Here is a 25,953-nt window from a genome sequence, read left to right on the forward strand (position 1 = left end):
GTATGTTAAACATGAGAGAGTACAGAAGTTGGTGTTCCTGGATCGTCTGGAATTCCCTCTGAGCTTTGACCACCAGCGCCCCACGGCCAGGAAGCGTCACTGCTGACGTTTTACTGGAGGTGAGAGTCTGACTGGACCTCTGGGCCGTGTTACTGTGTCAGCTCTATCAGCTCGCTGTGCAAATATTACATTCACACACTCAGCTGATAAGGACTCACCTTTGACGCGGCAGACTGTCCTCCTTTCATTGCACAACTTCACATTGTTCCCTTCCTTCTGTTCTCCCTTACTCAGCTGTCTGTGAACAATGAAATACTTAGCTGTTGAGACTTTGTGTAAATTGTTGTATGTGACACAAGACATGCACCATTTCTCCCAAGTAAGCTGCTGTATGTGCACTAATTTCGCACTAGTTTCAAGACCTTTCAACTTTGCATTCAGTCTATCTCCAATAAGCATTGATTCAACCTGTGAGTTTAAATCTGCTGAGATGATTTCTAAAATGACCTTTTGGTGTTTGTACAGTTTGGCTTTATAAATGCAGCCTGACTTTAAATGAGCTTCAAAACCAGAAATTGATGCACTTTACATTTTTGTAGTGATGGACAACAAGTGATATTTCTAGTTCAGTTCCATTTCAGTTTACAAGAAGGGTGAGGTGAGGTTGAATATTCACCCTGGGCTCTTTCTGCATGGAGTTTGCATGTTGTCCCCATACATGATCTGGTTCTCACCGGGTACTCTGACTTTCTTCCATAAAAATATGACTGTTAATCAGTTACTGTAACCAAACTTGGAGGGGAGTGTGCTTCTGCATTTGTGGTGCCCTGTGTCTGTGATGCCTTGTCATTGACTGGCCTAGTATTTTTTTTTTCTTTTTGTCAAAGTGGATTTTGTTAAAATTTGGTAAGTATTAAGGAAGAGAAGAAAGGCCCAAAACAGATGAGAGACAAAATATGGAAAACTCTCAAAAATCTCTTTGAAAATTGGGAAAATATTTCTTAAATCCAACAAAATTAACACTAATTCTTACTGTATAACACTGGACTCCAAGCCTTTGTCTGAGTAGCAGCTGATAATCTGTTCTCAGAGATAAAAGAGTTTATCTCTTAGATTAGAAACAGTGTTCGCTTGTTCATTCATGTTCTCTGGGAATTACAACTTCGCTTGTGAGATAATCTCAACTTTCACAGTACAATCCTTTCATGATGTTTTTATACATGCATATTGAATATTAACACAATTTGCACATCCTGAAACTGAGGACACGGGATGTACCTCCTGTATATTTCAATAGAGCAAAAAAAATGAAAGCTTTTACTATATGGTAAAATATAGTACAGCTCTTTAACTAGAACAGATTGGCACACTGGTGGTGATAAGTTACTACGTTGTAGCCAAAGTTGCCCAGGGCAGTCTGACGTAGGCTGTCATAATGTCCCCGTTTGGTGCAGAAAAGCTGAAATAATTGTTTTGCTCAGAAAAATAATAATATTACATTCATCAGGCTATAGATCTCAGTGTGTTGGAAAAAAAAAAATTGAGATTTTTAATTTTTTTTACTGTTTTTTAGATTGAGTAGAATTAAAAATGATGTGAGGAAATATATACACTATACATTGTAATGGTGTGACGATAAAATTTCTAAAAACCAAAACTGTTGCAAAAATACTCAGAGTAATTGATCTTTCATGTTACATAACAAGGCTATAAAAAACTAGAAAACAGGAACATGGCACATAAACTGAGACAAATATGTAAATTCACAGATAATCCGGTTAAATCACAAAGAGAAAATGTGATAAGAGCTGAGCACAAAAACATGTTTGGGACATGGTGTACAATTATGGTGTACATTCTTGCAAGGCAATTATTTCTTCAGATAAGGCATCTGAAAAACAAGAACATTCAGATCGTCTGCAGATGGCAGAAAACAAGTAAATCATTGTCAGCATAACCTGAAAAAAATAATTGTCTCCTTGCCAAAAGAATCAGTGGGGAGATTTTTCTTCAGAAGTGGTGAAGATTTACTTAGACATATACTAACCAAGATTCTGGTATTTAAAGATGTAGGGCAAAGGTCACCACTTTGCAACTGATATACAGCTCATGTAAAAGCTTTGTTTTTTATCACATACTGTATTATAAGGGTGTAACTTTGTGTTGCAAGTTGGTGGGGACGTAGAGGAGCCGGGGAATAGGGGATGGTAGAGTCATGATGCACTCACAGTTAATGTAGACCTTTTCTTTTCTACTGCTAAGAATAATGCCAAAACTTACATGTGAATGCCATACAGTCTTATTCAATAAATTAGGAAATACGTCCTGATCAGGGTTGTCAGATTAATAGTATCTTTTGAAAATAATCTTTTAGGAGGTATTAAACATACTATGAAATATAAACATGTCTTTCACTTGGTGATGGAACGGCTGACAAAGGAACTTCTCAGTCATTCTAATTTATGGAATCAGCCTGTATTTGCTGAATGATTACCTACAATTCAGTAATATTTTTTGTGTAGAATTATCATATAGTTGCCTTTTATTGTCTGATTTTAGCAAGTGCTGAACATCAACATGAGATTCTATAACAATCAAAATGTTATTAAACATTTCTAAAACAATAAGTAACTTCAGTGTAAACCAAATGAATACTTGTCAGTACAAACTTTGTATTTTTCAATTATGTGATTCTGATTCCACAGCTGTCCCTCAGCTGGTTGGCAAAACTTTTGTCTTGCTGACTTACATATAGCAGATGATATGATGTGTCTTTAATATGGCAAACAATAAAGACGCAAAACCTTTTTTGGGTCAGGTTGGGGCAGTTGGTTAATATTACTGGATTCAATAAAATGTGGCTTAAAACTAAGATACTGATGTTTGGATATGTAAAATATATATTCTCTCTGCTAATAAATCTATAGTTTGGTTTCTGTCAGTTCAAGGCCAATTTATCTTTATAATGGCCCATAATTTAATTTTACTTGGTAGGATCCATGATTTAAAATGTAACAAACTTTGTCTCTGTATGCTTTATGAAATATTTCATCCTATTTGATGATTGTTCTGAATATCGCCACGTTCTATGAACAAATTATGCAATTTGCCCTGGGAAAAATGTAGAAAAACGGGTGATTGTATTATTTATTTTTCTCAGCGTGTCAGCTTAATGTCACACACACAAGGACTCATTGCCATGGCAACCAATGGACAACAGCCCAGGGAGCTCAGAGCACAGATTCAAGTGCATCAGGAATTAACACACACACAAAAAACCCCCACAAAAACATTTCAAACACAAAAATGACATAAAAACACCAAACAGAACATTCTGTCCAGCAGATTTATGTTTTTGAATTTCCATTTTGCTATCATTAGTGATGCCTGAACATTAGCGGTGGTTGATTAGCTAACTTAAACACCTGCACTTCCTTATTTTTGTGTAAATTGAACCGAAATACTCCGAACTGCGCAGCAAGAGTACATGTTAAGGTGATGAAAGTTAAGCTAGCATAACTAACCTACTCTCCACTTTCTTTATATATATATTTTTTAATTAAAGCTTTTTGGAAAAGCTTTAATGGACCTGTGAAACATGATTCTTTTCTACCTTGTTTCTTGCTATCGTAGTGTTGACAATTAATCTCAAAACTTTGCATCCCCTTCTCAGATTCTTTGCTTGATTGTGTCATTTCCCCGACCACCGATATTCCTGACTCAATGTAAAGCAACAGCGCATGTAGCGCACAGTAAGTCACATGATGTCCAATCCACTAGATCACTGAGTGGATTTGCCATTTACGTTTTATAAAGAAATTTTAAAAAGCATTGCCTGGCTTATAATGCTTTGAATACAACGTGCAGCTGCTGCCGAGTTACATACTGTAGATGCAGGCACATAAAGGAAATATTGTTGGGGACTGTCCCCTTCATGCCAGAGTTGGAGGGGACATGTCCACACCAGTCCTTCAGGACGTTACGCCTATGCTGTATTATGAACATCATTAGAAAATCCACACATCGTAAAAGATTAGACCAGCAGCAAATGAGCTGACAGGTGTGGACTTTTAAATTTGATGAAGTGACGTTAAGATCACTTCTGAAAACATTTAGGTGTGTTTGTTTGCACCTGGTAAAGCAAGAAAAGATAAAACTTAAATACCATTCAGAGCTTGACAACATTTAGGTGAAGGACTTTGAATAAAAATCTGAACGTTTTTCTTTTGTTGCATCCATAATGAAGAAGGGGAGTTCCTTGTAATTGGCCAGCAGCTGTTACTGAAGCACCTTACACTTGTTTGTATTCTGTTTTTAAAATCCTTCTGGAACAGATTACAGAAGCAGGAAAGAGCAGAAGTTTGATCAGCACACAGAATTTGAATGTGAGAGAAGGTTAAAACATCTGAGTGATGATTAACTGTGGTTCCTTTCATTATCTTCACCTGTTATGAAACCACAGCGACCACTGGGACAGAAACATGTGGCCTCCCACAAACAGGTGATGACGATCGGGGGTTTTGTACACCATGTTCATCTGGGATGTTTTTGCTTATGAAGAGAACTGAAAAAAACACCAGTTTTAAAAAAAAAGGGATGACTTTGACTTTGAAATTTAATACTTTGCATATTTTTGAATTTTAACATCCTCATCCTCTGATCTTTTAAGCTTCTGTATGTTAATGTTTTATTGTACTTAGTTTGCTTTTTTATTATTTTCCAGCGCCTGATCATTTTCAGAGCAGTAGCTTAACTCTGATCTAAAACATTTAGGCATAAATAGGATCCTGAACTCATACGATGTATCAGCGTTGTGTAAAAACATTAGACGGCTAAACCAAATTATATTTAAATGTGGTTTGGTTTTTTTGTCCCCCATTATTATTATTATTATTATTATTATTATTATTATTATTATTAAGTATCACTACTCTTACATAAAATTTTGGGATACTCTACCTACTGGAAATAACTTCACTAAATGAAGGACAAATATGTTTTAACCAAAAATATGTCAGATAGAGACCCAAAGTCTGTGAAAGTGAGAGTTCATGTTTGTATATATATTCTTTCTTGTGTTTTCTGTTTGCTCAGCCTATTTTGAAATTTGAGGACAAGTGAATGTACAGTAAATACTATACAATGTCACTGGAAGTATTTATTCTGTTCTAAGATATATTATACAAATACTGACCTTAAGTATTGGTTTCAAAGCTTTTATACTGAAAATCCTTGATTTGGATAAGAATTTCTACTGCATAAATTAGTAATTTTATAAATGTTACATATATGTATATATATGTTTTTGTCTTGGTCTTTAAAATATCAGAATTTTGTAAGTGTTTTTTTGTCTAACATTGTGAAATATTTAACCAGACGTTTCAATTCATTTGATGCAACTCCTTAGTCGTGTTGTCTTAGTTCTTGAATCATTTGTTTCAGATGATGCTAATTGCTACTTTTCAGTACATTGCAGAGTTTGTGTGTTTGTAAAATATTTTTTGATATAATTGTGGGTTATCTGTTGATGTCCTAATGATAAAAGGAGGAAAGCCATCATGGCCAAACCATTGAAAAATGAATCAGAATCACAAATATATCTTCAAATGCATTTATTGCTGTCTTCTCATTTAAGAGATCCAAATTATAATAAACAGAACAAAACGTCACCAGTGTTGTATAAAAATAAATTAAGACATCAAATAACATGAACAGAAAACAGTTATCCCTTTAAATAGGGAACAGAGCCATAAAAAGGACCACATACAATTACATGGTTATGAAACTATGACATATATCTCAAATAAGTTACCTTTAAATAGACATATTGCAATTGGTTTTAAATACACAGTCCTGCTACAACAGCATATGGATGGAAAATAAATATTTCTGGAGGAAATTAGTCATGCCAAAAAGTATCATCATTAGGTATTTCTTGCTAGGTAACAGAGAGGAAAACAACGTGGAAAAATATTAAAAGAAGGATTGCTCATAAAGGTTGTGAAATTAAAGTTTATGAAGAAATATTTTAAAATTTCAACTAGCTTTTTGAATTTCATACATTTATAACTGACAAAGCTGAAGACCAAAATCCATGTAGTTTCCATTTAAAATACCTAACCCATGCTTTCTTCCTCATTACATCTGCTTCACCCTCTGCTGCAACAGCTCCAGCTGATGGCCCACCTCATTGGGCAGGTCATCATTCACCTGTGTGGTGAAATACTTTCTCACTTCCTCCACTTCCTTCTGCCAGAACTCATGTTCCAAGGAGAACAGCTCACTGAAGTTCACCTTTCCCTCTAGGCCCTGGAGGTTCAGGGAGTCGTTGCAGGGCAGGTAGCCCACCGCGGAAGGCATGGCGCCGGTATTGCCGTCCACTCGCCTGAACATCCAGTCCAAAACGCGGATGTTGTCTCCAAAGCCAGGCCAGAGGAAGCCAGCTTTGGGGCTCTTTCTGAACCAGTTGACATGGAAGATCTTGGGCAGCGTGGCACCGGGGCGGTCGGCCATGCTCAGCCAGTGAGAGAGGTATTGGCCAAAGTTGTAGCCGAAGAAGGGTCGCATGGCAAAGGGGTCATGCATGATTACCTTGCCTAGGTAAAGAAAAAATGAGAGAGGCTGTGAGTAAGTGTGGCTTTACTTCACTTCTGTGGGGTTGCAGATTGTAAAATACCCAAAAGACAAAAGGAGATCTTTTTAGTGTCACTGACCTTTGTGTTCAGCTGCTGCAGTGGCCTCTGACCTCATTGCTGCGCCAACAAATACTCCATGTTGCCAGTTGAAGGCTTCATACACCAGAGGAACACCTGAAGAGAATCAGAGTTATATTTGCATCTTTGCTAATCTTCTCTTGCTTTGTGCTCCCAATTTACATCTTTACTCCTCTTGATTCAATATTTGCTCACCTTCTGGCCTCCTGCCTCCAAAGATGATGGCTTCAATGGGGACTCCTTCTGGTGATTCCCACTGTGGGTCAATAATAGGACACTGACTTGCTGGGGTGCAAAAGCGAGAGTTGGGGTGAGCGCAGGGTTCCCCTATAGAGAGAAAGATAAGACAGTTATTTTATTTTTTATCTTTACCCAGGATACACAGTTTGTGTTTTTATTAGACATCTAAGTAATTTATGAAATCTGTTTTGATCTTATTTTAATCCTGTGAGTTTCTTACCGTCTTCTGAACTCCAGGGCTTGTTCTTCCATGATGTGAGTGTGACTCCCTCAGGCAGTTCCTGCTCCATTCCCTCCCAATAAATGCCACCATCACTGGTTTCTGCCACATTTGTGAAGATGGTGTTCTTAACAATGGTCGCCATGGCGTTGGGGTTGGTTTTAGCTGATGTACCAGGTGCAACACCAAAAAATCCATTCTCAGGGTTGATTGCACGCAAGTTGCCTAAGAACAGGAATAACATCTGTTAGTTTTGGTAGTTGTTCATCATATTTCATGATATTTCAGTTTTCCACAGCTGGTGGCCAGTGAAAGATTTCTTACCTTGGTTGTCAAACTTCATCCAGGCGATGTCGTCTCCGACACACTCAACCTTCCAGCCAGGCAGTGTTGGGCAGAGCATGGCCAGGTTGGTTTTACCACAGGCACTAGGGAAGGCTGCTGCCATGTACTTTTTCTCTCCAGCAGGATTAGTGATGCCTAGGATCTGAACAGGAGAAACATTTAGTCTTCTTCAAAAATGAAAAAGCTGTTGGAAGTGGCTTCAATCCTTTTGCCTGTTGCTTACCAGCATATGCTCAGCAAGCCAGCCCTCTTCCTTGGCAATTCGTGAGGCAATGCGGAGAGCGAAACACTTCTTTCCCAAGAGGGAGTTTCCGCCATAACCGCTGCCAAATGAGATGATTTGTTTGCGTTCTGGGATGTGGGCGACGAGGGTCTGCTCAGGGTTGCAGGGCCAGTTATTTACCAGGGGTGCTGAAAGGAAAATCAGAGCATTTTTAAAATATGTGAATTATTTTGGTTTGCAGGAACATTTGGAAAATGAAAAAATATCATATTAATACATGTTTGGTAAACTTTTTTTGGCGTACTTTTAAGTGGTAGAGGGCAGCCGACGGAGTGCAAACAGCGGACAAACTCGCCGTTTCCCAGTGCGTTGAGCACAGTCTTCCCCATTCGGGTCATCACCCTCATGCTGGCCACCACGTAGGGGGAATCAGTCAGCTCGACGCCAATCTTAGAGAGGGGAGAACCGACAGGGCCCATGCTGAAGGGAACCACATACATGGTGCGACCTGAAGACAGAAAGATAAAAGGATTGCTTACAATTGCCTTTTCTTTCATTTACTTTCATCAACTGATTTAAAATGCACATTCATCACTGTAGTACCTTTCATGCAGCCAGGGAACCTTTGAGCCATGGCTTTGTCAAACTCCTCTGGGGACATCCAACGCCCCAATTGGCTGGTCCCACCTCCCAGTAGCGTGGGCACCGTTTCCCTCTGCTCTCGAGTCACGATTACCGTCTTGCTCTCGACTCTAGCCACATCTCTTGGGTCTGTTCTAGCCAACCAGCTGTAAAATTAGAAATATAAGGGATAAGAAAGACAAATTCACAGCATATCTGTAAAAGTTGTAGCTTTTACAGATATTAAGCTTCTTGCAAGTCATTTTCATCTGCACCTTTTGCAGCTGCTGGTAAACACTTCTAGTTAGCTGAACTAACTGGACTTTCTGGTATGTCAGACTGCACGATATTTTCTAGGTATGTTGTCAATCAAAACAACTGCTGACGGCTGAATGATGCAAACTGTCATCAACAACAACATGACTGGACAATTTACTGATTCCACTGATGCTTTGCTCCAAAAACAACTCCAGCTATAGTGATAGGTATCTCAAACTAAAACTGTTAAGCTCCTATTTCTTTGCAGCACTTTGCAACAAATTAGAAAAACCTTACAAAGAGAAATCCTTCACATGAAGAAATTCATCCCTAGTTAAATGCTTCAGATCAACCTACCAGTTCTCATATTTGGTGAGCTTCTTGATCATCCCTTGTTCCTCCAGCTGAGTTAGGATGGCTCGGTTTTCCTGATCCGAGCCATCGCAGATGTGAAGGGACTCGGGTTGGCACAGGGTCACATTGGTCTCCACAAACTCTCTGACCGCCGGGCTGAGGGCACTGAGCTCGCCCTGCAGGATCCTGAGACCGCTCTGGTTCTGTGACTGGATCTGAGGAGGCATGGTGAAGAAGTCTGAAGAAACAGCAAGTCGATAGACTGTGAGAGAAAAGATGAGAGGATGTCTGGAGTGAAGGGTGGGGAGAAAGTAGTGGAAGGTAAAATAAGAAAAAGGTTGGGAGAAAGTTTGCAAAAGAGAATGGGGAAAAAGATAAAATCATGAAGAGAAAAAAGAGGTACAGGAGATAAAAGTTAGCTTTTTGCACAGAAAAAGTCACAATTGTTCAGATTCTGGTTTCAGCTCTGATACGTCCAGTAACATTTCATTTTATGTCTCTCTCATCCTTCCATGCATACAAGAGCTGCAAAACAGAGTTTCGAAATTACCTTCAACAATTTGTTGGGAGCAAGGAGTTGTTAGCTTGGCCTCATCAGCTGAAGCTTCCCGGTGATGGCTGTTCTCGGCTGAGTTTAGGACTCTTGGTCCGCTGTGTCTGCTCTGGAGAAGGTTTGCTCCTTTTATACCCTGGGATTTCCCTCCGAGAGGGAGGGGATGTGCCAGGAGGTGTGTGCATAACCTCGTCGTCCTGAAATGAGTGTTGCATGCCACTGAATAATTATTAACTAGCCACAGGACGTCATGTCATCTTCACAGAACTGGTTCTCCCCGGTGTCAGATGAATGATGATAAAGTGTTCAAATCTCAGACTGAAGAGACGTCAGCTTTTTGCTAATTAAGGCAATTATAATCTGTGATGTCTTTAATTAATTGAGAGATGGGCTTGTTTGAATGGTACATATATTGGCGACTTAGTATTAGGTGAAAAGCAAAATTTCTTTTTTTATATCTAAAATTCCTTAAGAAAATGTTTTCTTTGTGATTCAAACACATTTGAATCACATAAATGTTTGTGTGATTCACAAACACATTTGTATAATTATGAATTATGAATGAATAATTATGTGAATTATTCATTCTGTAGAAGTCAGTTTAACCTGACTAAGATATTTAACATTCAATAACTTCCTTCATACTTGCTGCAACAAAAGATTTTGAACTTTGGCACTGTAAGTGATGCAAGTTCAGGGTTCACTGTCGTGAGTCTGCAGTGTGACGTTAAGAACATTTTTGCTGGCCTTTTTTGTATTGGCTGACATCTGTGGGCTTGTTGAGTTTAAGGTCCAGTCGGGTTGGTGTGCGCATGCATGTGCTGCACAGAGAACTGTAGATAAAGAGGCTTATAGTCGTTGTTTTAACAGAGGAGATGTTTGCATTTGATTAACGTCATCTTTAAGTTTGACATGCTGTAAAAGTTCCAGCAAAGATACAGTACAGGGGAATGAAGACTACAGAAACCTGACTTCTTGCTAGATCAGGGTTTGGGTCAAATGCTGCCAACAGTGAGCTGGTAGAGCTTTTATTGATGTCCAGCCGATTTCTTCTAATCTTTCAAAAATGTGTCTCCTTTACTGATGGCAGCTACTAATCTAAAAATGTTGTCCAAGATTTCTGGCTGCTGTATTCATTTCAGAAAGCCTTCATAGTTTTTGGTGGTGTTATCCTGAGAGAAACTCATAGTTTAACATGCAAACTGGCCTGTGGAATCTGAGAACAAGCTCTTGGATTACCAAAATGGCTCTAAATACTGCCTTACTTTGCCATGAGCTTTTTGTGATGTCTACAGCTAGGAAGTATATCAACTTAAACTTGCAAACAGTGAATCTGGTAATTGAATAAGAGACTTCCAAGTTGTTTGGAAATGGCCTCTTGACCTTTCTTGTGTGGGCAAAAACAGTTGCTTCTCTTGAGATTTTTGTTTTTCCTTTTAACCTTAACACTAAAACACCTGAAGACTGAAAGCAAAAACTAACTAAATCTCCCCTTTCAAGTAGACACTTAACTTTGCTGATGAATTATGGAATACATTTGCCATTTTCTTCAGGATTAACTTTAAAATACAGCTAAGTTATTGCCAAAAATCTACAGTGGCAGAAACAATATTCAGTATAACTTCACAAGTTTCTAAAACTGATAACTGGGCAAAAAAGATGAATGAATGGAAAAAGAAAATGTGTCATAGAGGAACTTATGATTGCACAAAACATTCTTTGAAGCTGTTTTATGAACAGCACTAACAACAACAATAACGTCCTGGCAGATTATAAAACTAGGACAGTCTGCACATTTCAATCTTACCTTTTCATTTTTATGTTTAGCACTACTCCATAACTCCATATACTTGATGCTAATTAAAGTCCAATGCATTTAAAGTTTTTATACATGATGGTAGTCAATTTTGAGCTGGCAATGACTTAAATTGTTAAGTTTTTTCCCCAGTGTGACAGACCTATCAGGCATATTAATTAGTTTAACATCCACTTTAGTTTATCTCACAAAGTGGATGAATTAAAGAAAGGAAACTTTCCGATTCCTCCCAGCTAATGTCTTGAGACTTGAATTCTCTTGTATCTGGAACAAACGCACAGCGTACTATAGACATCAATTCACCAAAGTCACAGAACATTTGGCCTGAACTTTAGATCAGTTCATGTTTTTGCTCATTTTTTAAAATATAACCCTCATTATCTTTGTATGACTGGCTTGATTTACGTCGGTAATTAAGGTGTTTACTCTCTGACTGAAATTAGTTGATACTCTGAATAAATGCAGAGTTATGTAAAGCTTTGTTTAACTCGGCCCTTCTGGTTATTCAGGTTTGCGGTCTCTTGTTTTCTCACAGCAGGCTTAGCTGATTCATTCTGACAAGGATCATAATTCTCTGTTTGTTTAGGATTATATTTATTTAAACATTAATTTTTTCCCCCTAATCTGTGATCAAATTGCAATGGACCTCTAGCGCAATAGATTTCCCAGGTTAAAGCCCCAGAAATAAAGAAATTTGAAGGAATTTGCAGCTTTAATATATATTTCTCTCTGAAGTTATCGGAAAGTCATTGGTTTAGTCCAACCAACTTGAATCAACACAAGCTAAGCTATTTTACTATTGCTCTGCTCAAGCATTGTAAATACCCTAAACAAATGTATTACACCTGATGGTTATAAGTTCTTTAAGTTTTATATCCTAAACTGTGAAGCAAAGTCAGTGATGAAAACAATGCAGAGCATGTAGAGTGATCAATTTCCCAAGAGGAACTGGTTCCAACCAGGTTGCTGGGTGTGTGTGTGCGAGTTGACTGGTGCTTCCATGAGGAGCTTGGTTTATTTAGAGCAAAAGACATCAATACAGCATTGCTGACTGAACAGCTTTCTCAGCAAGAGATAATGTTATTTTGTTAGATACGTGCCTGTGTGTGAGCAAAAAGAAAAACAAATGATGAAATGGATGTTATCTTTCAATGTGTAACTGCATCAGTGTTGATTTAGGTTGTTTTTTTTGGTCGGCGATTTATTTTTAAGTAGAATGAGGGAAAAAATTTGATAAAGTTGAACAAAAACAACAAGTTCTCCAGTCATTCATTCAATAATGTGCTCGTCCACACGCAAAATAAAAATCGGTTGTTAAAATAAAAATAAATTTTTTAAATGTATTTTCTCCTGCAGCATAAATTTGAAATCATATTGCATTGCTGTTCTAAAGAACTACATTGAATCTACACTCCCAGACTGCAGGTTAGTCACATAAATATAGAGGAAGAAAGTAATTTTTCCCTGAATTTAAGTATTCTTCAAAATCTATAGATAGTCTTATGTAGCAGTTGTTTGATTAAGGGAAACAGTTTTCCCATCTTCATCAGTGAAAGGAGGAGGTCAGCCAAGAGGAAGGTTTGTTTTTAGTTCAGACGATCAAAATAATATTTTTTAAAAAACAAACACATCCTTACTGTTGGATTAAAATAGCCTAGTGTGTGGATACTTTGGCACAGTAATGTGTGGCACAAATGTCATGAGACAGACAAACTTTTCATAAAACATCAAAGTAAGTTTTTAATGGGGTCATAATTCAGTCTGCATTATTTTAGCCTTAGCCTGTGTTTCTCTTCTCTCTGCCCTTCCTGTTGAATGAGGACCATTAGTGCTAAAAAAAAAACAACCTTTTTAAAACACATTTGTTTTTTATTTGCTTCTTCAGGGGGACTATTAAGTACAATCAGTTTATGATGATATTCCTGAATAATTTTACTTTGCATATTCCTTCCCAGCTGCCATTTCATGTTTCACACAAAGAAGATCTGCAAACTGCTAATAGTATTATCTATATTTACTTCTAAATCTCATATAAAAATTTGTTTAAAAAATAAAGAAAAAGTACTTGTTTGGTGACAGGACTTTTCAAGTATTTTCCACCCATTACTGGTTTGTGCTTGTTGCCTTCACAGCATCGGTTCCTTTGATTAGATCATGAGACGCATTTCACTATTGCTTTCACTTTCATAGATAAAAGGATAACCACGTCACCTTTTCTCCCCCTAGTGCTAGTGGTGGAAAAACAGTTTTTCCTGTTTTAACCAGTGAAACACCAGGCCTTTCTTGACATCTTCATCAGATGCATCCTGTCTGCAGACTCCTTGTTTCCTTCACACAGAGTCTAATTCCCAAATCCCATTTCAGAAGCAGGCTTTCAAAGTCTTCACCAGTTTCTACTCACTTTCTGTATTGTGATGTTGCCATTTCAGTTCAACCACTTTCCATTTTGTACCTATATACTTCAACTACTTCTAATAACTTTTTAAGCTATATATGTATATATATATACATAGAGAGAGATATTTGCGTTTTTCATAAGAAGTATTTGTTTGGGGGCTTCCGATTTAGAGTATGTAACATTTCTAAAAAGTTTTATTTACATATTTGATAAATAAAATATATGACAAAGATCGATCTACTACAAGCTACTATTGCAGTCTGAAGAAATGCACCCAACCAAAAATCAATCAATCAACCTCGTGTACCCACTGCTAAATGTGCTAATGGTGGAGAAACAATGTACTGGTATAGGAAAACCGTTTATCCGCTGTTATCTGTGGCTATTCTAACTAACCTTAGCATTCACTAAAGTCTCTGCTAGCTGCAGAGCAATGAGGGACGAAGAATGAGCAGCGCTACATGAGATTGTGATTGACGGCACTAACTTTTTTTTTTCCCCAACAAATAAGTGAAAAATATTTCTTACAAAAGTTACGTACTGCAGCTTCAATGATAAAACTACAAAATCATAAACATGGTGTTGGGCTGGACCAGGTCCTCCATGCTCCATGTTGGCTGTCACATTCTTGTCTTCCTGCTCTGCTTAAATATTACTTTAATACTTCTGAAGTTCTTTAGTTAAATCGCAAGGACTCCACTGGTTTTTAAAATAAAATGGCTGGCTTGGTCTTCCCGTTAGGTAGTGATGCTGTGCGGCCCAGTACTAATACAGCCAGGTCCCAGCACAGGTGCGGTTCCCAGTGGTTTAGGACCCATTCATTGTTATGTCATCATACAATTTGATGTGCTCTACTATAAGATGAGACTGAGACTCTACAGGTTTTAAGTGCATTACAAGTGTTTGTCACATTATGATGTTTGGAGAACATTTGGTGCTTTTTATGTGCGTTACCAGAGTGACGGCAGCAAAAGAGGAAAACAGACAAAAGTGTAGCAGCCATCAGTCTGAACTGCTGTGTGTGAATCGCTGAAACAAACAGCAGCTGGTGAAGAGGAGGGTAAAGTACCAAGAGCGGTGACGTAAATCTGCACATCTCTGATAACATAGAGAGACCCACTTTTATTAGGACATGCACGTTTGTGAATTTATTTTGTAATTTGGACAATTTTGACATTATGTAGTAGTCATTTACAGACTACTGTTAACAGACTGCTATTAGACAAAAAAAAAATAAAATCTTGTTTGCAGAAGTTAGTATAAACTGTGTATTCTGCAGATGTTTTCCAGGTGTTCAGTAACTTTATTTTAGATTTCAGTTCAGCGTCGTCTTTTAGAATAAATCCTGTAAAATCCTTATCTTTATTGCCATCACAAGCAAAATGGCATTTTCACAAAACAACACAAAATTCAGTAGGCATAAATGACAAAGACTATTAAACTTAAGTTTTACCAGGAAAAAAAAGCTAATTAGAAAAACTAATTCATTTATAATGCATTTTAACTGTGTCTAGGGCTTCACTGATCATGGGAAAAATTCCTCCAGTTTGAGTGGTTGTTGATTGCTAATAGGACAAAATACAAAAAAAAAAAAAAGGCAGAGTGGTATTAATACATTTGCAGGCCACTGTTTTTCTTTTTTTTTTTAAGCCTGGTGAGGTACATAAATTTGCTTGCTGTTATTTATATAAAAAACGAGCCTTCACACAAAGTTTATTGTGATATTTTAATAATTGTGGAGAATGAGATGAATGCAATAGTTTTTTCTTTAGATGCCAACATAATCAAACTCAGTCTTGCACCTTAGCATTCTGCAACACCTAAGCAATGATCTGGGGGGGGGGGGGGGGGGAAAGAAAAAGTAAAAACTCATTAGGAGTCCATCATTTTGAGTCATTAATAATTATGGTAAAAACACTGAGAGTTTGGATGGTTAACACTTACTGAGTCCATCCAGCTGATGTAAGCAGACACGCGGGTGAAGACGGTGGGTTTCTGATAGGTGTCGCAGCCCAGACCAGACACGAAGCTGGCAATGCCGTGCACGTAGTAATTACCATTAACCTGGCAGTTCAGAGGGCCTCCAGAGTCACCCTGAGAGTTAAAAAACAGAAAAGTTGAAGTTTGATGGGGTCCAGGCTCCCAGAACCTCAAATTCAAAAAACTTGCCCATGTAAAGCTAAAAGACATTATGAGAAATCAATCCCAGTGTTTCTGAGCTGTGACAAATATGACAGCTGCCCTCTAGTGTCCATTTGTGGTATTCCTGAGGACTCCATTGTAAATCTTAAGCTTTAGCTTATTATTGACATGACAGAATTTAATGTCCTGGAAAACGGCTCACCCCCAGCAACTGGCTGAAAGATGGCATGTCTTTTTTGAAAAACTAGAAAAAGTTTGATAAAAAATGTATAACTTTTTATCAATTTAGTTCCTTGAAGACAATTATACAGGACTGCATATAAGCATAATTGTTTTTGTTTTGACTTTTTCATCTTATTTCTGTTGTTAACGTTTGAAATGAAATTAACTCTTTAAACGTTCCTGAATGTAAAAACCTGGAAAACTGAGCATCTTCAGACATATTTGGTTTGAGACAATGAAACATTTTCCTAAACATTTTTTGAAATTGTGCATATTTATACTTCAAACTTGCATAGTGATTAATCAGAGCACCAGAGTGTGATTAATTAAATTGCATTTTTTAATTTATTGACAGCACTTATTTAAAAAGTACCACTTGTATCTATTTAGCCTGATATGTCAAACTACATGTCAAATTATATTAATAAAAATGAGAGAAAAAAAGGAAACAGACTCACATTGCATCCAGCCTCAGCATAACCTCCAGCGCACACCATGGTGGTCTTCACGGTGCTGCCCCACCAGCCTCCGCTGGAGCAGGTGTTGTGGTCCACCACAGGGAGGTAGGCCTCCTTCAGCTGATCAGACAGGCTTCCACCAGCTGATCAAAAGGAACATGATGCATTTAGCTTTAGCATAAAGAATAGGAAATAATTGTGCAATGGCACTGACTGGAGGTGCGTCCCCATCCAGTGATGTAGCAGAGGTTGTTGTGAGGCAGAATCTGGTCGGCGGGGGGCAGAGAGGCGAGCTGAACGTAGCTGTTCAGGGAGGCGCTGGAGGACAGTCTCAACAGAGCAATGTCATATCTGAAATACAGAAAGCAAAACTATTGGCATGGATCCCAGATGCTTTACAAAAACCTGTTTGAAGCTTAGACTAAAAGAGTCACATTCAGCCCCCAGTGAGCTCAGAATCAAACGTTTTCTTATGTTATAACTGTGTTAAAGACATTTCTCACCCATTAGCGACATTGTTTGAATTCCAGTTGGGGTGGATGTAAATCTGGTTCACACTGATGACCTGCTCAGTTCCTCCGTTGACGTACAGGTCATGCTCACCAAGAACCACACGGAAGTTTCTTGCACTACAAAACAAAGAAACAGTATAAAGTAGTCAGGATAGCTTTATGTTTAGTCATTTAAAATTTTTCCATACACAAGTCAAAAAAGAAAGAACACATGATGCTGAAAAAAACACAACAAAACAAGTTCATTCAGTAATAGAAAACCGTATCAATTATTTTATACATTTTCTTATATTTAAAGATAAAAAAATCTATAGTTTTAACTCCTCGCAACAATTATTCTGTACCTGAATCTAACTGTAGTAAAATTGTTTTTAAGATTTGTCTTGAGCTTTAGCTTTTTAAAAATAAATCCTTCTCTCCTATTTCATTTTTTTATATTGTTTCAAACAATTTTTGTATGCACCTTGGAAATGTATTAAACATAGTCAGTGGTATTCTGAGCGGTACTAACTCATAACATTTTAAAGTATGCAATGAAAGAAATATTTCTTATGAGATATCATAGTTAATGAATTAACATAAAGTTTAATTGTTATTTACACTTTCTGAAGTTGTGAGAAGTGTAATCAAGCTGGAGACATTTTAAGACAACTAAATAAATGACAGTTTCTTATACAAACTGGATTGTATAAGCACAAATAAAAGCGTAAGCACAAAACCATGAACATTTTCATGGTAAGACTCTTTACTCTTTACGCTACCTGTCCACACAGTGAGCAGCGGTCATCACCCAGCCAGTACGGACCAGGCTTCCTCCACAGGTGTGGTACCAGGAGCTGCCAGACTGGTACTGAAGAGAGATCTGAAAAGAGAATGAACACAGGCTTTAATAATTCAAGTTTTTTGTCATTTTGTTTTGATCACATTTGATTTCCATTTTAAATCAGACACATTAAATATAACTAGTAGCGTCAGCGGTGTGTTACCTGCCAGGGCCAGGAGTTAGGTTTGGCAACCGATCCTCCAATAACTCTCTGCACGCTGTCTTCCAGGTACTTGGGCTCATGCTCCAGATCAGCCACCGCTGGTTCAAAACACAAAAACAACAACTTGATTTTGACACAGAAATTCTTCCATAATTTCAAAAACAGTAAGAGCTAGCAAGAAATGATGTAGCTGGTAGATAGAAGTTACTGCTTACTTAAAGTAATGATCTCATACAAACAGTATATAATTGAGCAAAACTAATAAAATTAGCTGCAACAAATTAGAGTATTTTTATTTCTTTTTCAGTGTACATGCCTCTTTATTCTTACCCAAGGCAGCGAGACATGTCAACACCAGAATCCTGAACATGTTTGCGTCAAGTCAGAACAATTCTGCAAGAAGCGAATGCTTCTATCGTTTTTTATACACAAACCAGACCTTGACCTGGAGTGGAAAGTCATGCACCTGTGGTTTGTCTCACACACCGTTTCATGTAGTCCAATGGAACACGCCTCTTGATTAGGTCAGTGATGGAAAATATCAAACAGATAAAGTTCCAGTTCTAAAATTACAGAGACACCAAGGTTATGGATATTTTTGAATATATTCTGTCAGTGGTTGATGTGTCTGTGTTTGTCATGGTTTCAGTTTAAAGTAATATGTCCCTCTCATGTGACAACATGTGAACCTCCAGAACTGAAAACTAAATGTATTGATTTTATTTGTTTTACAATCAATGTTTTTCATGTTAAATTACTAAAATCCTCTATCATTTCAAATTTTCCACTTTCTGGATATGTGCTTGTTAATGTAACAGTGTTAAATTCCAACACTAGAGGGCAGTAAAGACTAACAAACCTAACGGAAAAGCTTGTAAATGTCCTGTCAGAAACACACACCTCTTAATGCTTCTGACAGATTAGCTAGGTGTTTTTATACTTGAAACATCCAAACATTCATGAGATGAAACATGAAATATTAGTTAAAACTGCTGAAATATAAACATTTAAAGATAAAGTGAGCACCTACATTGCAACCTGGAGAGATGTTAGTTCAGCATCAGAACTAACAGGGGATTTCCACTTTGTTCTAACCTCTCTGACATTGAGTAATAAATAACATGGATTACTAGATTATTTTTTACTTTTTCTCAAAGAAAAAAAAAACTACTTAGTAGTTCATCGCTGGTCACACTGATATTTCCAACAATAGGCTCCTGTACAAAAGGACGGCCTCAGATGTGTCCATCTTTTGTAAAGCAGTTCTTAATTAGACAGGAAGTCATTAAAATGGCATGGATTTGGGATTATTGCCTTATCAGGCTATTGAAGAGATAGCTATGCTGGCTTGTAATTGAGCTGGCCCTTTGCACAAAGGGAAAGGTCCTAATGCTGCGAGACTTTCCGAACAACGGGAGCACCGCGGTTTCATCATTTTCTCATTGCACATCTTCATTTCCATTCCCAACTTCTCGTGGAGCCCTCCACCAACCTTCTCTCACAGAGGCATAAATCAAACAGCGAGATCAAAGACAGGAAGTGCTGGGGATGTGTTAATTAAAGATGTTGGTTCTTGATATAGCTTCCTCTCATTAGTGAACAGTCGATTTGGTTCCCACAAAGTTGTCTTACACACACTGTCAGGAAATTGAGGTTCCAAAGAAATGATTGGGACGCTCTGATTGGGCCTGTGATAGAAAGTTAAAGGTTTTGGCAGAGTACATGTTAATAATGCCAGCTGTATTAAAAATGATGGACTTAGATTTTAAACTTCCTAAGTTGAAATATTACGAAAAAAAGAATCAAGAACCTGATAAACATGTACATAAAACAAAAACGTAAAAGATTTTATTGCAGTGGGAACATCTTCCACTGAGAAAGATCGTATTTTATTTACATGAGATTTTTTGTACATAATTTTACAGGTCGTTTAGAGAGTTTGAACTTTGTCATGTTTGGGTTTTTGGTTTTTATATCTGTGTTTTGATTATTTCAGAGTTATTTATTAATGTTGGAAAGGTCTTGCCATATTCAGTTATTATTGTCACTAGGGTTTTGCCATATAGCTTAATTCCTTGTGGTGATTTCCAAGTTGTTGTTTTTTCGTTTTGTTTTCTGTGCGTTTTGATTTATTCTCCTAGATAATTGCCATTTTTCCTTCAGTGGGTAGTTTCTTTGGTGTCTACTTCAGCTCTGTTTGTGTTAATTATTCACCTTCCATCAGTTTCCTTGTTTTTCTCTCCTCCACAGCTGCTCCACATTCCTCTGATTAAGTTCACCTGGATCCAGTGTCATTTTCCACTCCTGTCTCAACATGCTAGATTCCTGGTTTTTGTTGTTCTTTGCAGGTTTCTTCTTCCTCACGCTCATTTTGTAAGTTTCCTGTTGTCCTATTACAAAACTTTCTACCTGCTCTTCCCTAACTCTTATGTGTGTTTTGTTCCGACTCTAGACTCACAAATGTGTCAAAGACTAAAGGAAAGGTGTTGCTCACCTGAACTTTTCCATATCATTAATGAAACTGATATTGTGGCAAATATAATAAAAATAAAATCTCTATTGAAGAACTTCTACTGCAATAAAAATATCTATTTTTTAATATATATTTTTTAAGCATCATCACCAGCAGTGGCAATAAATCTGGAAATCACTACTTGTTTCATCAGTTGAACATGTAAAGCAGTTTTTTAAAATAAAATTTAGGTGAAATATTCTTATAAACCTGTCAAACGTGCAGGTTACTAGCAGGTGTCATTTTGTTGTCAACTATTTCAAACAGTTTTAACTGGTTGCATTTACACGGCAAGTTTTCCAGGTATTTATGTAAAAGTAAAGTAGAATAGTAGCCTCTCATAATTGTAGTTATAATTATGACAGAAAAGATTAGTTAAAATGAATGTTGTACAAAATTGAACATGTACTTTTCTGTCTCCATGTCAACATGAAGTTATTGGTGTTTGAATTATATTTTTGACTCTGTCATACTGCAGCCTCTGATTTTATTTTTCCCGGAGCCAATATCACATAATTGCTTTGGATTTTCTAAGAAAACAATAATGTTTAAAGTGAAGCTTTCACAGGAGGATTAGTTGCATTGCTTTGCAGCACTCAGTCCTTTTATCAAAACCTCTGTGGTTCATTAAAAACAAAACAAAACATGCAGACAAAATGGCTTCACACAGAACAATAAATATGAGATAATGGTAAATGCTGTAATCCCACTTTCAACAAGCACAAAGTGCAAAACACGTGGAGTGTTATTAGTTCAGGAAGAGGCTATTAATGATAAAAATATCTTCAGTGTCCCAAACAACAACTTTTGTATTTTAGTGTAAAAATAACAACTTTCCCCCAATGCTTAAAATGTCAAAAACTAACATTTTTTAGATGGTGACTTTGACTGGGCCGTTCTAATGAATATACTTTGCTATGGATCATCCCTCTGTAGCTCTGGCTGAATGTTTTAGGGCGTTTGTCACCTTAATCCCCACATCTACGGCAGCCTTTAACAAGCTTTGTTTGTGCTCCATCATTGGTCAACATTGACCAGCATCTACATCCCTGTTGGAGAATCTTCACAGCGTGATGGATTGATCAGTGCTCCATGTCTCAAGATAAGGAATTTTGTTTAAAGGGCCAGTGCAGTATTATGTGTTTTCTAGCCTCATGGTTGCCATTTTATAGCACAGTCAAGTAACTGTTACCTTCAGTTATTATAAAAATGTCATGGAGATATCCAATATAACTTAAAATAAATTTGGTTACATAATCTAATGTCATGAAACTAGGCCTCTATCTCTTTAAAAAATTCTGCTCTTTCTGAAACTCCGCCTTCAGGAAGTCATCACAACAAAGCTCCTCTTTAACAACATTTTTAATCAGCATTTCACTGAGGAGTAGCTCAAATAATGAGCTCAACGGTTCCACCAGGTGTTTGCTAATTGCTGCTGGCTAGTCTGAAGGAGCTGGGTGGGGGGAGGAGCTTCGTCTCCAAGGCGGAGCTAGGTCCCCCCAGGCGTTTTGCACAACTGAATGGTTGTTATGGAGAGTCAACTGTTTCTCAAACATGCATGGAAAGAAAAACTCAAGGCAACACTCCAGCTATATTTTTGATGAGGAAATAACATTAATAACATGATGTAAAACTATAAAAAGTTGATTTTACATGAACTGCTGCTTTAAGAACCTAATTCTTGCTTAAACGTCTACAATTTTGTGTTTCTTAATAATGCTGTTTGTTCTGTAGCAATAATACCTCAGAAGCCTCCAAAGAACAGCTTGATTGAAGTGAGATAAAATTACACATGGATGGACTTTATTTACCAAGTAGGTGATTTTTGAAGGCAGTTTATTACCCTTGGCTTTACTCAGGAGTGTCACAGTAAATGTAGATGAATCTAAACGTGAGCGTCGATCTTTTCAGAGGTGTTCTTTGTAAAAAGAAATTAAACCATTCATCTATTTTGTTACCTGTTTGACTTGAGTTTCAGACATGCTGATGCCTAAGAGTCAAAATAACCTAGCAGTCATGATTTTTGGACTTTATGGTAGAGAGAACCCAAATATTCATTGGGAAAACATGCAAACTGCGTTCAGTAAAACTTGAGGTCAGGATTCAACCCCCTTGCTGCAAGGGAACAGTGCTACCAACTGTGTCACTCCTTTTTAAAGCAGCAGTTCCTTTTTCTTCCACTTCCAAGTTCTTCATTACACTGTGTTGGACTGTCACCAAAGAAAATGCCTTTGAGTTTATAGCTGCAAACTGTGCTGGATCACTTTCAGAGTAATTTACAGAACCAAGGGAGCAATAACAACCAGGCAGCCATGACCATTATCACACCCAAGGTAGAGCACGACGTTATCTTTATGTTTATACAAATCAAAGTGACATAATGTCGCGTCTTTTATTCATGCTGTTTGCTTTGAATCTGAAATCAACAGTTATTATTTAGCCACTTTCTCAACATCAAACTCAGCTAATCTATTTATTTCCTTCATGAAATGCAAAGTGGTTTTGGTCCTGATGTCACTGAGTTTTAAATTTTTTTTATTTTTAGCATCTATGATGTGACTGAAGATATCCTTGTGATGTTTCATCAAACTGACATTTAAAGTGTGAATAGTTTTTTTTTAAAGATGACAGCTCTTAGTAAAATGGTAAATTCTCCTAATTTTTCTCTCTCTTTCACTTAGGAAAAAGTCCTGGCTTTTAAAATGTATCTTGGGATTTGGACAGAAGTATGATCCACATGCTCATCTTTTCTGTTTACCATTAACTCTCTACTTCCAATCTATTATCATTATGCTGCCATCAGAAAGCAGCATAATGACTCTGTAGCTATGCCAAGATTTAATGTAGCGTTACGACCCTGTGGATTATTTCTAATTTAGCTTTGTTTAAAAAGTACTGCAAACATAACTTTGATAAAATGTAGCTTTTAGTCTAAATCAAAGGACTCCGCAAACCAGATTTAATGGAAATCTATGCAACCAATTACAGGAGTGTACTGGAGGTGAAGCCCTATTGGTCTCAGTTCACATGGAAATCCAAATTAATTCTATTTTAATGTGTCTTCAAATAGAGGTTAATGTCTCTTTAAATCAAACACAGCCAACTTCTATAACAGAATCATTTCAAGGTTTTTTTCTTCCTTTAATTCAAAAATGTTTGAAAAAGAAAACAAAAGATGGCGACTTCCTGACATGTCATCAGGGAACCAGTCTACTTTTCAGAGTTCTCTCTCTTTCTTTACTGAAAACATACAGTATATTCAGTGAATTTAAAATGTAATATTTAAATTTAAACTAATTAGTTTGGGGTAAGTTCCCTCAAAATACCAGTCTTGGGTTCAAATCCCTCTCAGGGTGGTAATGTCTCCTGATTTCTGGGCTTCCCTCAGCCATCCAAAGCCATGCAAGTTATGTTAATTAACCTTGGTTGACTGTAAAAGGTGTGAATTAATGTATATGGATAGTTGTGCTGTTTTTGTGTCACCATATGATAAACTGGTGATTTGTGTTTTTCCTGCCTCTTCCAGTGACACCTGGAGACAGACAGGCTGGCTACCCAGCAAGGACTGATGCTGCGTTCCAGTTACCTGGGAAATATAGGAACTCGGAGCTCGGATTTGATGTCAAAAACAAGGTAACAGCGTTCTAGCTAAGAAGTTGTAATTTCAACATGGCGACTCCCACAAATAGCTCTTACAAACATAATTTTTAAGCTTTACTTTCCATAAACAAACACTACTTTCATGTTGATTTTAGACTCACTTTTACATGTGTGTCTTGTAAAATAAACATGTTTCCACCATAGCTTACTACTCTTGGTGCGACTAGCGACCATATTGAAACTTGAAGTCCACTTTACAAGTCGTAACTGGGGGTAGTCAGAGTTGCTCCCAGGTTGCCGTGGGAAATCTGACTTCAGAAAGCGTTCCAGTTGATTTTTCTGACTGGGAAGTTGAAATTTCCCAGTTCTGAGCAAAACTGGAAGATGAATGGATAAATGGGAATGTTAATGATTTGATTAAATGATTGTTTTTCATCCCTCTTTCTTGTACCTCCCAGAAGAAAGACAATAAAGTTTTAAAATATTTAAATCTGTTTTAATCACAAATATTCAGTTCAGTTTAACATCTTCCTGTCTGATCTTTGTAGAGGTGCTACATGTCAGTAAAAAGCAGCTTTTTATTAGTAGTATTCCAGCCTCACAGTTTGAGTGCCTGGGGTTATTACTGCCTTTCCCTTCTGGACACGGAAATGTGTAAGGATCCATCAATACTGCCTTGCATCCCTGCATGGGCGACATCTGTGAAACTGATCCATACGCCTGCTTGCAAACTTTAATTGCAATTATACAAAAGCGAAAACAATCAATATACGCTCCTGCTGTCCGTGACAACTCTCTTACTACATCGCCTGATCACATTCTGTCCTTCCATCTTCCCTCATTCCTCTCTGAGCCTGCTCCTGTATATCTGGTGGCTTTAAGGCGCAGGGTGATGTGGTTAATGGGGGAAGGTGCAGGACAGGGTAGCAGGATCCTGCTGCTGGAGAAAGATGATCTCCTGTGGTCATTTGTGCCTGATTGATCCCGGGGTGCATTACTCATCCGTCCCCGTCTTCTAATGACTGCTGCTGCTTTCACCTGCAGCTTCTTGCTTCTTCCCGCTCCCCTCCGCCCTGGGCTCAGCTGCTGCCAAGGTCCCAGCCTTGGGTTTGCAGTCGTGATTGGGTCAAGCGGAGTGGAAATGGGCCGGGCTGCTCCGAGCTTCCTCCTCCGAGTGTTGGAGGAGGAGCAAAGATGATTAAAAATCTGACACATTGTTATTCAATCCTTTTGGCAGCAGCTGTGTGTATTACATGGACAATGTGGCTGAAAAACGCATCACTATATGAGTATTTCATATCAGTCTATTGATAATTATTGATTAAATATCTGAAATACTACCAAACTTTTTCATTGTTTTCACTGTTTTCCTTTTTGAGCAGTTATAAGGCACAGTAGCAAAACATTAAACTGCTGCTGGCGCAAGTTACTCAACAGGTTGTTGCTAGGTAACCAACTTTAAATTGATGTGAGAGGTTGAGTGGCTAAAGTTTTTCCTCTACCTACATCTCCCAGAATCCTCTGCTGTTCTGGATCTGAGTTCAGTGAACATTCCATTTATTAATATTGATCATGTGTCTATCGCAATAGTTATTGATTCATTGTCCAGCCCAATATGACATTCAAATAGTTATCAAGATGTGATAAAAATCTCATTATCTCCAGTTGAAGAGAGACAGGAATTAAAAATCATTTCCAACAGAAAAAGAGATTAAAACTTACTTTAAATGCATTTATTTCCATTGCTCTGTCAAAAAACTTGACAGCAAGGGGAGCTCTT

General features: G+C 37.6%; 2 protein-coding genes and 1 long non-coding RNA gene across 3 annotated transcripts; 1 reads left to right on the forward strand and 2 right to left on the reverse strand.

Annotated features, from left to right (window-relative positions):
- LOC114136176 (uncharacterized) lies at positions 1–25,467 on the forward strand. Its single transcript, XR_003593752.1, has 3 exons — positions 1–119; positions 24,100–24,206; positions 25,218–25,467. It is a non-coding gene; the product is annotated as an uncharacterized LOC114136176 (long non-coding RNA).
- pck1 (phosphoenolpyruvate carboxykinase 1 (soluble)) lies at positions 5,598–9,657 on the reverse strand. Its single transcript, XM_028004005.1, has 10 exons — positions 9,525–9,657; positions 8,978–9,262; positions 8,345–8,529; positions 8,046–8,249; positions 7,742–7,929; positions 7,498–7,660; positions 7,174–7,398; positions 6,909–7,040; positions 6,714–6,809; positions 5,598–6,596 (listed from the first exon to the last, which is right to left on the reverse strand). The coding sequence occupies exons 2-10, from the start codon at positions 9,199–9,201 to the stop codon at positions 6,139–6,141; spliced, it is 1,875 nt and encodes a 624-aa protein (XP_027859806.1). The 5' UTR covers positions 9,202–9,262; positions 9,525–9,657; the 3' UTR covers positions 5,598–6,138.
- Positions 15,453–18,542, reverse strand: LOC114136175 (elastase-1-like). The gene is made up of 8 exons (XM_028004006.1): positions 18,392–18,542; positions 18,062–18,159; positions 17,837–17,937; positions 17,067–17,192; positions 16,778–16,914; positions 16,564–16,706; positions 15,686–15,835; positions 15,453–15,573 (listed from the first exon to the last, which is right to left on the reverse strand). Exons 1-8 carry the CDS (start codon positions 18,429–18,431, stop codon positions 15,562–15,564), a joined length of 807 nt encoding a protein of 268 aa, XP_027859807.1. The 5' UTR covers positions 18,432–18,542; the 3' UTR covers positions 15,453–15,561.
- Positions 25,468–25,953: the final 486 nt, after the last annotated feature.

This window comes from Xiphophorus couchianus, chromosome 20, assembly GCF_001444195.1.
Source record: "Xiphophorus couchianus chromosome 20, X_couchianus-1.0, whole genome shotgun sequence".
Classification (NCBI taxonomy): Eukaryota; Metazoa; Chordata; class Actinopteri; order Cyprinodontiformes; family Poeciliidae; genus Xiphophorus; species Xiphophorus couchianus.

Bases quoted from the DNA above. Each gene is read 5' to 3' on its own strand.
- pck1 (XM_028004005.1), bottom strand. From the start codon at position 9,201: ATGCCTCCTCAGATCCAGTCACAGAACCAGAGCGGTCTCAGGATCCTG. The intron at 7,930-8,045 runs GTACGCCAAAAA...TTTTCCTTTCAG, and splicing joins CTGCCCTCTACCACTTAAAA to CACCCCTGGTAAATAACTGG. The intron at 7,661-7,741 runs GTAAGCAACAGG...TCTCCTGTTCAG, and splicing joins GGCTTGCTGAGCATATGCTG to ATCCTAGGCATCACTAATCC.
- LOC114136175 (XM_028004006.1), bottom strand. From the start codon at position 18,431: ATGTTCAGGATTCTGGTGTTGACATGTCTCGCTGCCTTGG. The intron at 17,193-17,836 runs GTAGCGTAAAGA...TTTGTTTTGTAG, and splicing joins GCTGCTCACTGTGTGGACAG to TGCAAGAAACTTCCGTGTGG. The intron at 16,707-16,777 runs GTCAGTGCCATT...CCTTTTGATCAG, and splicing joins TGGATGGGGACGCACCTCCA to CTGGTGGAAGCCTGTCTGAT.